General features: G+C 49.3%; 1 protein-coding gene across 6 annotated transcripts in view; it reads left to right on the plus strand.

The window, feature by feature from the left end:
- Pde9a (phosphodiesterase 9A) overlaps positions 1-14693 on the plus strand; it is an 88180-nt gene that overhangs the window by 49743 nt on the left and 23744 nt on the right. For 4 of the 6 annotated variants that reach the window (XM_041634610.1, XM_041634608.1, XM_041634611.1 and 1 more), the window contains 3 exons: positions 8151-8205; positions 8815-8885; positions 14220-14304. In XM_041634610.1, coding sequence (XP_041490544.1) covers positions 8151-8205; positions 8815-8885; positions 14220-14304 — 211 coding nt within the window. Of the gene's footprint in view, positions 1-8150; positions 8206-8814; positions 8886-14219; positions 14305-14693 lie in introns of those variants that run through there. The other 2 variants (XM_041634613.1, XM_041634612.1) reach the window with 2 other exon arrangements.

The raw sequence follows: 14693 nt of genomic DNA on the forward strand, positions 1-14693 counted from the left end.
GGTCAGGAATTGTCTGCAACATAAACAATTCCTGGAAGAAGTGGGCGGGGCAGGGGCAGGTTCCTTGAATGTCCCCTGTAACCCAGCTTGGAGTCAGACTTCAGACTCTGCCGTGGTCTGCTTGGGGAAGCCCCATGGCACGGGGCCCTCATCCCGTGTGCACCTATGTACCTGTCTCTCTTGACACCCCAGTAGCTTCCCCCAGAATTGACAGAGGTTTGGTGTATTCCAGACCCCTGTTCTAGAACAGACCCTGCTTTAGCTGAGCACGGGGGAGCTGGGGTTTCTCAGCTCCACATCAGTGGTGTGATGCTTCTGTGATGTCCTAACGTCCTCGAAGCTGGACCCCTGCTGGCCCTCTCACACTGTCCTAAAATGAAACTCAGCCCTCCTGTGCTGTTTGTGAGACCTCCAGCTCCCGCCAGCTCTCGCCAGCATCTACTGTGGATGCTTGCCTCAGGAAATCTGTAGACACAGCAGCCTGCAGGAGCTAAGGCTTCCACAAACCAGACTGCACACAAGCCTCCCCAGCCTGGAGGAAGTTGCTCTTTAGAGCGAGGCACCTACCTTTGTGGCGGCAGTCAGTACCTGGGAGTCCTCCCTGGTGTGCTCCCACCAGCTCTCCGCACGCACGCACAGGGCCGGTGGGTACTCTGCATTAGCTGCTCGGCTCCTGGAGTTTCCCTAGAAAACAGCTAACTTGGGAATGCCAGCTTGCTCTCCTGCAGGCTCTGTCTGTGCGGGCCAGCAACATTCCTCCCCTCAGACCGTCGCCTTTGCTTGAGGTCCAGAGGGACCCCAAAGAGATGACAGTTGCCTGAAGCTATGACTTACGAGCATTCTTGGCTACTGCTGACTTTTCTCAGAGCTACTAAGCCGTCTTCAAAACAAAGCGCTTGCATGTGCTTAAACTTCTTCAGTCAGTATGTGCCGTGCAGCCTGGGAAATAGCTATCGGTGTCATCTCTAGGAGTGGATTTCGCTGGCAGGGCATGGCTTCGCTACCAAGTTGGGGATGACAAACACTTGACAACTGAACCCCCTGTTGCCCCCAAATCTAGAGGTTTTAGGCTCCTTGGGGGGATGGAGAGAAATAATATGTGCTTTTTCTCATGTAGAAACCAGCATTCTTTTCAAATGATAGGGCAGTAAAAGAAAGGGTTATTAGGGGAAAGAGAAGGGTTGGGGTGGAGGGGACAAGAGGATGGGCAGGTGTGATCAAAACATGATGTGTACAAAAGTGGGAACATTGTAATGAACACCCTTGATCTGTGCGGTCGAGCTGTGCCTGTAATTACCATGGGAAGGAGCACCTGGAAGATGTGGCAGCCAGGCCGGGGCAGCCCAGGCTGATGGGAGCTCCCTATGCATCTCATCGTCCCAAAGATGCCACACACCAGGGAAGGGCAAGCCACAAGAGATGCTGGGGCAAAACCTTGGCTGTCAGCCAGCCTAAGTGAAGACAGTAAAGCCAGCGCAGGGACAGGAGCAAAGGCAGTGGCTTGCGTGACAGGCCACACACTGCCATGAAGATGCTACACGTGTTCCTGGCTTGCGTTCAAGTTCTGCAGGATGCTGGGAGAAAACGGTGCCGATGCAGGGATCCCTGTGGTGGCAGACACCGCTTCAGACCAGGGCTGTGTTGACGGACATGTGACTGGCTGTGCGACACAGGATTTTTTTTTCCTTTTTTTTTTTCTTGAAGAAGAATTCGTTCTTTGCCCTCTGTATGAATGCCCCAGCGAGCTCTTTCTGCTGAGTTGTATATTCAGAGTGGATGCCACAGCCTGACTGTGGCCCCAGTGGGTATGCCGCTGTTTCCGAGCTGTTTCTAAGAACCACAGAGATGCTGGCAGGGGTCATACGTGGGCTAAGGCTTAGCCTTAACATAGACGGGAATACCAACATCTATCTGGACACTGAGTCCTGCTTCTTCTGAGAATCAAATTCAAGCATAAAAGTGCTGTGAGACCCAAGAGACATGCCCCTAACCCAAAGGACAGCTCTTCCTTAACTCTTTTTCAAGTTACTCATTTGCACTTTATGTGTATGACTATTGTCTGCATGAATATCTATGTGCCACAGGTGTGCCTTATGCCCAAGAAGGCCACAGATCCCCCTGTAGTTGTGAGCTACCATGTGGGTGCTGGGAATCTAACTCCAGACCACCACGTGCTCTTTCTCTCTGAGCCATCTCTCCAGTCCTTCCTTATTTTCTTTTATTCCGTTCTGAACTGGCTTGGAGGAGAGTTCAGATCAGATGCTCAGGAGAACAAACGGAGAGGCAGCTTGCACAGCTGCAGCTCAGTGACCAGCCGGCTACAGACTCCAGCACGCTCAGGTGCACACCACCCCTCCTCCACCCTACCTTCCCTTCTGACTTCACCCCTCCTTGACCCCTGCCAGTCGCTAACCTGAGGTAATCAGATTTCTAGTTTTGTCACTTAGAACGTTGAATAGATGCGGTCATACAAGTAATTTGGGCCAAGCTGTTCCCAGAGAAGCTCCCTTCCTTGGAGGAGCACAGTTAGTTTATCCATTCACCTTTGAGGGTATCTGGCTTGTTCCCAGGTTGGGACCACTTCCAGTCATCTTGTTAGCTCACAGGTGATTGTGAGAACATAGACTTTGCTCCTTGCGCCTGGAAGGTCAGCTCCTGTCAAACTTTTCCGCAGACTCTCCGTGGCCATGAGTGACCCAGGGTTACTCTTCCCTGGCCCTGGGTGTGGTCAGCCTTTTTGATCTTAGGATAAGCTTTTTGATGCGCGTTTCCTAGTGACTGTGAATGCCGGATGGTTCCCATGCTCACACTCCTCTGCACATGGTCGGTCACATGTCACCTCTTGTCTGTTTTCAGGCTGAGTTGAAGTGTTTTCTGCTGTTGGGTTTGACCGCTTTTTACACACACACACACACACACACACACACACACAGTGTCAAATCATTGTCAGCTTCCCCATTAGCAAATATCCCCCCCAGCTGCAGTTTTCCTTTTCTCTTGGGGGGGGGGTAATGACTTATTTAAACTTGCAATAATTGTTTTTTATTTTTTAAATTTTTCATAAAATATTTATTTATTCAATCATTACGTATATAGTATTCTGCCTGCATGTATGCCTGCAGGCCAGAAGAGGGCACCAGATCTCATTATAGATGGTTGTGAACCACCATGTGATTGCTGGGAATTGAACTCAGGACCTCTGGAAGAGCAGCCTTAACCTCTGATCCATCTCTCCAGCCCCCCATAAAATATATCTGGATCTTATTCTTTCCCCTCCACCAGCTCCTTCCAGATCCCCCACCACCCCACCCAACTTCATGCTCTTTCTCTCTTAAAACACACACACACACACACACACACACACACTCCAAAGCATGGAGTCTGTTTCATCTTGGCTGCCTGGAGTGTGGCTTCAGGCTGCCTCTTCGTCCCCTTCACACTGTTCTTCTTATAGCAGTGATTCACTTTGACAAGTAGCTTAGAGAATTCTCCTGTGTGTTTGGGCGTCACATCTAGGAACTCTCTGACTTCCCCGACACTCTGCAGGTTTTTCCCATGTGTTTTGTTTATAGCCATGGGCCATTCATTTTGCATTGGTTTTTTTACCTGTGGAATAATCTTGTCTACTTCTACAAAAGAGATTGCGGCAATTTTTGACAGGAATTTCTTTAAGCCTGTATACCAGTTTAGGGAGAATTGGCATGTTTGCCACGTCAAATTCGCTAAGTCATTAACATGAGTTACTTACAATTCATTTACATATTTTTCCAGTAGCATTTTGGAGTTTCAAGCATACAAATTCTGCATATGTTTTTGTTAGGTTTATGCCTGAGTTGTGGGACTTTTTTGAGTGATTTGCAATGGTATTGTATTTTTAATGTAATTATTATATATGATGATTAATACTGTATGTGGATATTATGACCTTGTTAATTTCACTTGTTAGCTCTGGGAGAGGTTGTTTATCTATAGATTCCTTAGACTGTTCTATATAGACAGTCTTGCCATCAGCAAGATGATGGTCCTGTGTTCGTTCGTTCTTTCTTTCTTTCTTTCTTTCTTTCTTTCTTATTCTTGCCTTATTGCATTAGCTTGAACTTCCAGCATTGTGTCAGTGAGAGTCTGTCCTGCCTTGTTACATCTGTAGCTGAAGAGTTTTGTTAATGCTTTTATAATTCTTTTTTCATTTTGTGTGTTAGGGTGTTGTAGCTGCATGCATGTATGTGTACCATCTATATGCAGTACCCACAGAGGCCAGAAGAGGGCATCAGATCCCATGAACTTCGAGACATGCCATGAAAAGTGACTTTTCTTCTTAGAGGGTATGAAGCCAGGTGGCCATGGGTTAGCTCCACACACTTCCTCAGGGTCTTAGGTAGAGTTCAGCCTTTGAGTGATTAGGAGACACAAGCTAGAAATAAAGAAGTCATTACTTATAGGTCTGGGGATAGGCAGGTGGCCTGCAGGCCACACAGAGAGGCCAGGAACACAAGGACAAAGACAGAAGATGACCTGTAGGTTGATGCCTTTATTGAGTCCTGAGAATTACCCTGTGAGGTTCCTCAGGGGGAGGTTTAATGGGCGATTTAAAGCGAGCAGACACAGTTCTGAGAGGCTATGGTGACGATGAAATAGTTTCTGTGGCATAGGGCTGCGCGGCGTGTGCAGGGCGTGGGGCCAGGAGGGTGACTCAGGTAGGCTGTTCCGAGGTGTCCACAGGGAGGTGGTCACCAGGAGGGAGTGCTTTAAGGCAGGCATTTGGACTGACACCTGAGTAGAAAAGAAGCAGACAACCGGAAGCTGGGCTGGGGTGACTGAACCTGCTCTGGAGTGAGGAGTGTAAGGTCATACGGCACCGGAAGGATTTCCCACAGGTCGTGAAGCATCAAGGGCTTAAGAGATTGATCCAAATTGAGTCATTCTTCTTTGTGGCGTTTTTTATTGTGTACAGAGGATAAACACTAGCAAATATATTTTAGGAAAGAGGGATTAGGCATGTGGGAGGCTAAAGCATAAAGAACCCAACTTAGAGGCCAGCCTGAGCTACTTGGCAAAATCCTGCTAAAAGAAAGGGAGGAAGGGAGCAGAAATGCCTCGACGTGGTGTGAACCAGGCATGTTGAGCATCCATAGGAGGGCATGTCAAAGCAGCTTGTTGTCGAAGACACACAGAGATGGCGTGATGTGTCTAAACTTGAGCACATCTTCCTGGGCTCACACAGTGGGCTAGAGCACCCAGCGCTGTAAGGACCTGACTTCGGAAACTCCTTTTTAAAGAAGGGGTTTCATCTTAAGCCATATAATAAGTTGTGGGGAGAGCAGATCTCAGCTCCAGGAATATGCTACGATAGCAGAAATTGAACAGATACCCTAAAAATAGCCAATTAAGGAGCTAGGGAGCAGGGCCATAAAATTTAACGAGGTCCAGATGTTCTTGGGAGACATCCTGTCCTTGACGACACCTTTTCAGCTCTTTGTTAAGTTTTTGTGCCCACTACCTTATCCTGTGTGCTCCTCACCCAACCCCAAGACGACAGGACTCAAACACCCCTGACTGTGGCGTTGTCCTCTTTAAAAGTTTGCCCCTTTCCCTGGGTTCGGGGCTGCACTTCCCTCGCCCACTGCATTGGTATGGTGGAGGTGTAGTCCAAACCTGAGTTTGAATTAAAAACCCTCATGTCATTTGCATTGGAAATCCGGCTCCATGAATTCACTTGGGGACCAGAAACTTGGGCATAACAGTACCAACTGCAGAACTTCCTTAAGCGACCTGCGTGCCATCTGCCTGTGCCAGCAACGGTGTCACCTAGCCACGTGCTACTTGAAATGGTACTCACACCGCTGATGAACCGAATTGCTAAGTTTGGAATTTTCAGTGGCATCAGCCTGGTAAGGGTGTCCTGGCATCACAGGTCCGTGCTAAGGCACCGCCGCTGCCACCCAGTCTTATCTGCAGGCGTTAGACACAGGAGGACACACCCAGCACACCTGCATTCCTGTGAGGCTGGAAGCTGTGAGCTGGCATCTGCCTAGAGCTCAGGTGACCTGTGGAGGGACAGGGAGTCAGGGAGGCCAAAGAGACTTCTGGGGTACCAACAAGGTTCTGTTTCTTGGACTGAGTACAAGTGACCAAGAAGGGAGGGGGAAACAACTTTTTTTCTCATTAGAAAATTAAAATATATTCATGGTAAAAATGAAAGATTCTCCGAGGAAGCAAAAAAAAAAAATAGGAAAATGGAATCTTACAAGCAAAAGATAACTGTTGGTGTTTTTGAAGGTTCCCTCCCAGCATGTTTGAAAAATAGGATTGTTCTGTTACCGTTTGAAACAGTGTTTGAAGAATTTTTTAGATTTATTTATTTATGAGAGTTTGACTTGAACATATATGTCTGTGTACCGTGTGCATACCTGGTACCCCTGGAGTCAGAAGGGGCACTGTGTACCCTGGGACTGGAGTTATAAATAGTTGGCTGTGAGCCTCCATGTGGGTGCTGGGAATCAAACCCAGGTCCTCTGCAAGAGCAGCCAGCGTTCTTAACCTCTGAAAGATTTCTTCAGCCTCTCAAAAGCCATTTTTCTTACATCTAACAACAGATGCTAACTTTTCTACTTGGCTTTTGTTTTTTATAAGTCTTTTTTTTTCCTTCTTGTTTAATGTACATTGGTGGTTTTGTCTACGTGTATTTCTGCGTGATGGAGGCTGATCCTCTGGAACAGGGGTTACAGACAGGTGTGAGCTGCCATGTGGGTGCTGGGACTTGAACTTGGACTTCTTAGCTGCTGAGCCATCTCTTCAGCCCCCTTGTTTTTGTTTTTAAAGTTAGGATCTTGCTACATAACTCTGGCTGGCTTATCATGTACTCGCTGGCCATCCTCCTGCCTCTGTCTCCCAGACGTGAACATTTTTAAATGATTGCCTTTTCCTTCCTCTTTTTCCCACTTTAGACAGGGTTTCCTTGGGCAGTTTAAAGCTGACCTTGAACTTGTTCTTCCCGCCCACCTGGCCTCCTAACTCCTGCCTTACCCTCCCACGGGATAAAAAGGCATGCTGAGCTGAAATTATTATCAATAGTAGAATGTGTGTACCGATTCGTCATATTTAATTTAACAATTCTGAGGCCCACAAGATGGCTCCGCAGTTAACGGTGCTTGCCGCCAAGCCTGGCGACCTGAGTTTGAGTCCTCAAATCCGTGCAATGAAATGAGAGACCTGACTCCCACAAATTATCCTCTGACCTCCATAGGTGTGCTAAACACAGACATGTCGCCACCACACACGGACAGGCTGTGCTCACTCTCTCCGTGCTAATTGATGCCCTGGTGCTTTTGAGTTCCGTTGCCGGACTAAATTGCCGTAGTATTTTCTTGGCTGTGCTGTTGTGGTTTGCTTTGTTTTGAATGCTGGGGCAAGTTAAGCATCAGGCCTATGTAGAAGCATCTATGCAGTCAAGTGCTCTACCACTGAGCATACCCCCTCTGCAGAAGCGTCTATGAATCCCTTTATCGGGTCTCTGAGTTTGGGGTTATGAATGAATGATTAACTGGGACAAGAAGGTCTCCCCTTTCTCAAGGACCCAGACAGACTCACTACAGAGGGCAGTGGCCTGGCCATCTGCACCTTCCCATAAGTCTCAGCATTTGGGCTGGTCAGGAAATAGGAAAGAGGCGAGTTATGATCAGTCTGGGGCCTGAACCTTGTAAAACTGGCCACCCAACCCAGTTTTACAGGGCAGGCAGCAAGAGGCCAGGCCTGCTCCACCCAGCCTGCTTCCTCTCTGCAGGCCCATCCTGAGAACACTATGTTTTCACTCCAGGGGGCATTGACCCTATTCTGTCATAGTAATTGTCCCCATAAAATGAGCCCTAAGACAAAGCTGCCCATATTTAGAGCCCCGAGGCTGGCCTGCCTTATCTCGCTGTGGTAGTACCTGGAGAACATCAGCCTGGGCCACTGACAAGGAGCCAGTAAGAGCAGGCAGCAGAGAAGAGGGAAAACCTTCATGGAGGCCCTGCTTCCCACGACTGACAGTCTAAGCATCCTTCGCAGTAACACCTGCAGCTCGCTCAGGGACAGAACCCTTAGTGACCTGCCTGCCTCTGCGTCCTCCCTCCCAGCCTGTACTGCATCGGTCTCTCTCCTTTGGTTTGTAGAAAGAGAAGAACTCATCCAGGGTGTGCTGGCCCAGGTGGCAGAGCAGTTCTCCAGGTACCGTAATCTCTGCATGTACTTTTCAGGCTTGTGGGAGCTGAGTGTAGCCATAGTGAGGCTTCTGTAGCTTCAGTAGCGAGACTAGCCAGGCACATTCTAGCAAACTTTCATCTTATCCCCAAAATTGTGTCCAGTGGCTGCTGGAAGATTATTAGTTCTGGGGTGGTGAGTCCACCCCCACCACTCCATTTTTCCAGGACTTGAAGCCGCCTACAAAACACCCTTTTACAAATGAGTGTTTCCCACTGAACTACTGTGTAGGTCGAGGGGCGGGGCTTCCTTTTTGTTCATCAACACCCTACTAAATTCTATGTCAGTATTGTTAGTTTCTCAGAGCGATTTCTGAGCATGGCAGTACCCCGTAGCTGTCTGTGTTGGTCAGGGCAGGGTACAGGCTTGGGGTCAACCCACCTTAAGTCTACACAGAGAACCCAGGACAGAGTAGTGAAGACACCAGACCCAGGGACATTATGCATTCTTTAAAAGCATCTCCTGCTGTCTTGGTCCCCTCTCTAGCCTCCTCGGAGACCTCACCTCAGGTAGGAACCCATACGTGTTTGCCAGTCTGGGTCATGTTTTATCTTTTCTCCCCACTTTTCCCCTCAGAGCGTTTAAGATCAACGAGCTGAAAGCAGAAGTTGCAAACCACCTGGCCGTGCTGGAGAAACGGGTGGAACGTGAGTGGAGTTTTTTTTTTTCCTTCTTTCCGCTTTCCACGTATACTTTTAATCACCGTCAGAATTAGCCACTTAGAGTTACGAACGAGTTAGTACTGGCGGCAAACACATCTTTTCTTGGCGTGCTGCTCTGATATTAACAAAGGCTAGACCAGGACAGATCTAAGCACGCGTTTCTATGAAGCGCTGCTTGTACAAAGCCGCACAGAACACAGAGTAATACCCCAAATGGCCTCCGTCTGGCCCAGCAGAACCTCTGCCAGGACTCCTGCTCTGCGCCTCTCTGCATGAGATGGAAATGTCTCTTCACGCCGCTATGCAGCTTGCTTCTGCAGAGTTTGGAATAAGTATATGACATCTGCATCTCAGTGTTCAGCCACTGCTATAGGAAAGAAGAAACCCTGCCCGTGAGCAAGAGTCAGGTCCAGTCTCTGTTCAGGTTCCAAAAAGTCACATTTTGGGGGGAAATAGCTTCGAGGCCCCTCAGCTGTCGTGAGGGAATCAATGAAAGGCTCGATGCTTCCGCCCCATAGGCCTGCGGATCCCACATTCCACCCTCAGCTCCTCAGCCAGGCGCTCTGTCACTGTCAGGCTCAGCCTGGCAATACACGGGCACCTAATTTATTAACTTGGGCTGAGTAAACAGAATCCAAACAGGAAGCCATTAAGAGGCAAGCATCCCCGAAGAATATGTGGCAGATTCTGTTCGGAAGATTGAGTGGATGTCTTTCTTTCTTTTCTTTTTTTTTCTTTTTTCTTTTTTTTTTTTGTATCTTGCTTTTTAATTGCTTCTCTTCTTTTTTTTTCAAGAAAAAAAATTTCTATCACATAAAACCCAGCTCCCTGGAATAAGCTGAAACACGTTCCCATCGTCTCTCTCATGTGTCCTCCTCAAAGCACGTTGACTTTTCCCAATTCAGCTGATCTTTGAGTCCTCAAGACTATCTTGTCTTGCCTGGGATGATGGGAATCACAGATAGTGACCCCTCCAGTTCTTTCAGCAAATGAGACAAGAAAAGACCAGTGTCTGGAGTCCATGCCACCTTTCCTTAGGGAGGCGGCACCCTCCTGCACGCCTGTCTTGCCATCTTGATGGCTCTGAACAGAAGAGATCTTGGGGAGCCCGCCACACTGCTAGAGGGTGTGGTGCAGCATGACCCCCCACACACACACACACTAACCCCCCCCCACACACACACACTAACCCCCCCCCACACACACACACACTATTGTAACTCCTAGTGCCTCTGTCACCCCACGGTCCCCGCTGCCATTGCTCCCATTGTTACCAGATTCCAAGCCTGCTGGAGCTGAAGCACAGCCAGATTAGGGGAGTGTGCACTCCTGGGGCCACCTCACAATTTTACACCTCAGAGTGCCGCACCTTGGGGGTCTGAATCCCAGCAGTGCCTTCTGGGAGCCGGAAACTCTGGCTCAGAAAGTATCAGCAGGGCTGGCGCCTCTGGGATCTAAGCGAGAGTCATTTCTAGGCTGTCTCTGGTAGTTGGTTACCTGGCTGGAATCATTCCATGGCTGCAGCCTGCCCCTGTCTTCATGTGGCTACCTCCTCCCAGCCACCATATCTCAGTACTCCCTGTCTGTTTCTTAAAATGCCTCTGTTTGAATCAAGGATGGTCCCATCTCAAGTTCTCTGTCTAATAACTGCCAAGATCTCTCATCTAAATCAAGCAGCATTCACAGGACCCGGGATTTAGGATAGGTCACATGCTCTGTGAGGCACAGTTCAACCCACTGCAGTGAGCATCCATCGTTCCCTCTTTCTCAGTGGAGATCAGATTAGTCTCCTGCTGAGATGTATGGAGTATTGGACTCTCTAAACGTGAGAGGGACTTTAGCCACAGACCATGGAAGGAGCTCACTGCCAGGGCACCAGCCACATCAACAGATACATAAAGCCACTGTCACCATTTGGCTTATGACTGCCACACCCAGCAGGTACCTCCTCAACTTCTATTTGTCTCTCCTCTTCTGATGCCTCGTCTGTCCCTGGTCCCCAACTGTAGGTCTCACTTCTGGCATCTCCGTGTCTTCTTGCATCCCCAGGAGTGGCCTTGTATGCACGGGCTCTCTGCCACAGAAATCCAGCTGGCTCTGGGCTCATTCATTCCCGGTCCTCTTAGCTGACCACTTCCTAGTCTCCAGAGTCTCCAGAGACCTCTCCTTTTAGCATGGATATAGCCAGGAATGTCACCCATGCTAATCCCCAGGGACTTTGAGTTTCAGGTACTTAGGTCCTCACTCTGAAGATGCAGATAGGGCTTGTCGGGTATATACAAGTAGGAGAGACAGGGTGAAAAGTTTGAATGGGGACTACGGTCAGACCTCGTTCGGAGCAGGATGCTAGGGAAATGTCCAACCCAGATGGTCCTGACCCTGTATGACTGCATAGGCTGCCAGGAGCTCAGCTCGAGTCCCTGCTCCATATAGACACAACCATGCAAAAATATGTGCATAAAGACATGGACAGACACACGCGTGGGCATGCATACACATACAACTTCACCTGGCCGCCATCAGCTATTATCTGTGTCTCAGGGTGAGGGACATCCAGCTAGCCAGGCCGCCTGTAAACCTCCACACTGCACTGACCTTGTCATGAATGGAATTTCCTGCTTGCCCTTTGACCTTAAGCCAAATACACGGTTCTCCTCCAGTGACTTCCAGCGCTTTTTCTCCCTTTCTGTGTAAATGTTTAGCCTTTAAGGCGTGTGGGATTACTGGTGGGTCAAAGGTGATTTCATAACCATGGAACAGCCTGGCCCTCACCTCCTGTCCTGCCTGGAGCTATTCACTTCCTTTCTGGTGTGCTGGGGGTGGGGGGCACAGGGAAACCCTGCTCCCTCTACCCTTTGTACCCATGCCCTGGACCTGAACCAAGACCTAAACAACAGTGTGGGCCACAGCCAGAGCTAACCCCTGGGAGCAGAGTTGGACACGGGGCATACAAACAATCCAGAATTTCCATACTGAACTGAACCAAACCAGCCCTTCTGTATCTGCTCCCCACTCCCAGGAACTGTGCCTGAGGCAAACCTTCAGAGCAGCCCCAGGAAAAGGCTTTGGAAAGCTCAGCTCCCTGCCTTTGAGAGGAGAGCCTTAGTTTTGCAACCAGGAGAGAACAAGCCCCCCAGATAACGTGGAAGAAGGGGGAAACCACCTTAGCTACTGCTATGGCCCCTTTTCCTTCGAGCCACCATCTCTTAGGAAGTCACTCTCAAATCTTTTCATTGGGAGGTAAAGATACAGAAGTCCACACAAAATCCTTCCAAAGTTGGAGCTGGAGAGATGGCTCGGTGATTAAGAACACTGGCTGCAATTCCAGAGGACCTGGGCTCAGCTTCCTGCACGCACCCACAAGGCAACTGTCTTTAACTCCGGTTACAGGGGATCCAGCACCCTCTTCTGGCCTCCTGGGGCACTGCACTTAGGTGGTGCATTGACACCCATGAATGCAAAACATGCATGCACATTATTTTTTCAGAAATCCCTTCTGAAGTCCACATGTACTTCCAAGGTTTCAAAGGAAGATAATTCTGCACAGCAGCATGGCAAAAGGTCACGTTGATTGCATCACCAGGGCCCTGGCAAGGTTAAATGATTCAGGGAACTTCTACTTTAGCTTGGGGTATCTGTGCCTACCTATATGCCAAGCTTAAGAGAAAACAAGAGGGCCCTAAAGGATGGAACTTGGGCCAGGCCATGAGCACAGCAGCCTCCCACCGTTGTTTTTGACCGCCTCGCCTCTCTGTATGGAGCATCCGTACCCTGAAGTAGGCTTCCTTCTCCTTGGAGTGATGGAGGAACTGGAATGGGGCCTGCCATGAGCTGCAGAATCCCTGGTGTAGATCACACCTGTACTCCCAGTGACTGACAAACCAAGGCATGAGTGGCCGTTGCACGTTTGAGCCGATCTGTGTCACACGGGACAGCTGTCTCAAACCCACACGGCAAGCAGAGCTGTGGATCACTTCTCCGTGGGACCGCTCACTTCCCACAAGGTCCTGCCTCTCGTGCATCGTTCGATTTGAGCGGCAAGCTTGCTGTGGTTGTTGATTTACCACGTATTGCATTCGTGTTCTAGAGGCATGCCTTTGGCCTGCAAATATATAACCAGGAGGTCTAAACAAGGCCACAGCGGCCAAATTAAATCCATTGCTAAGGACCCCCGGGGTGCCTGAGCACCTATCCTGAGAAGAACACCCTTGACCTTCAGCTTCTTTGGGTGCCAGCGATACACCCAAAGGAGGGTGACTGAGTGGGTGAACAAACATGCCCGGCCTCTGTGTGTCCCCCCGACTTATCCCCAGGCTGCCACCACTCTTAACCCAGCCACTGGCACCTGAGGCCTTCATTTTGTTTTGCACAGCTTCCTGCCAGCCTTGTATGGGAAGGACGGAAGTTTCTTTGGCCCAGAAGCAAGTCACCAGGACCAGAGCTGACTGTGTCCCTTTGTGCAGAAGAGGCAGTGTCCCTATGGAGTCCTATCCCAGCTTAACTACTACTACCTTGAAAAGTTCTAGAAAGCCCAGAAGGAGGCTGAGTTATGCCAGGCTCCCGAGCTACGGCTCCTCTTCTTGAATGAGAGGCATTGTTAGGAACTTGCCAACTCCCTAAATGGCTGTTTTTCCTTTAGAAGGGGCATGCTGTGTTTTTTTTTTATAAAGATTTATTTATTATGTATACAACATTCTGCCTCTATGTATGCCCGCACGCCAGAGGAGGGTGCCAGATCTCACTACAGATGGTTGTGAGCCACCATGTGGTTGCTGGGAATTGAACTCAGGACCTCTGGAAGAGCAGTCAGTGCTCTTAACCTCTGAGCCATCTCTCCAGCCCCCGTGCTGTGTTTTTAACAGTTATTCTGAGCCCAACTGAGTGAGAAAGAGAATACATTGTCACGGTGGGCACTGTCCTTTGACAGAAAACCAAGAGGTGGTCATAAAATAACATAATCATTGTTTTGGTTCCTCAAGAACCCAGCTTCCGGCAGCATTTCCAGGCATTCCCCGCATTTCCGAGGGAACATCTTGGCTAGTAGCTTGTTGGCAGGCACACCCTCCAGTTCACTGGGACACACACACACATACACACCCGCCCAGAATGTGACTGAGTCTCACTCACCCTGCTCTTCCTTGACGTTGCCTGTTTGTTTCTTGACTGGTGGGGAGCTGAGGGATCCCCACATATCAGTAGCATGGGAAGGCGTGGAAGCGTCTGCTGTGAGCCAGCATCCTCCCGAGACCCTCAGCTACCAGCCTGACTAGATCCTTGCGACTACTTCTGGTGACCCCATCTGTGTCTGTTTGTCACCAGTGGAAGGACTTAAAGTGGTGGAGATCGAAAAATGCAAGAGTGACATTAAGAAGATGCGGGAGGAGCTGGCCGCCAGAAACAGCAGGTGAGTGTGTGCCCGGAGCCTGCAGCACTTGGCCCTGGAAAGGGGTCCGTGTGGAAAGCATGCAATGGAATATGGCTTTGTGTCCCCACACACAAAAGCTATTGTGACTTGGTTCCAACGTGGTTGACACTAGCTAGAGGAAGCCTGTTGTGCCAATGCTCCTCCATCCCATTCTCTTGAAGAGTTTTGTTTCTTTGTTTATTTTTAGTTTATATGTATGAGTGTTACCTGTATGTGTGTCCGTGCACCATTTGCATGTCTGGTGCCCATGGTGACCGAAAGAGTCAGATCCTCTGGAACTAGAGTTACAGGCAGTTGTGAGTTGCCATGTGGGTGCTGGGTATAGAACCCAGGTCCTCTGCAAGAACAGTAAGTGCTCACATAGCTGC

This window comes from Microtus oregoni, unplaced genomic scaffold (assembly GCF_018167655.1).
Source record: "Microtus oregoni isolate MIOR12 unplaced genomic scaffold, Mior012 000046F_ref0000063, whole genome shotgun sequence".
NCBI lineage: Eukaryota > Metazoa > Chordata > Mammalia > Rodentia > Cricetidae > Microtus > Microtus oregoni.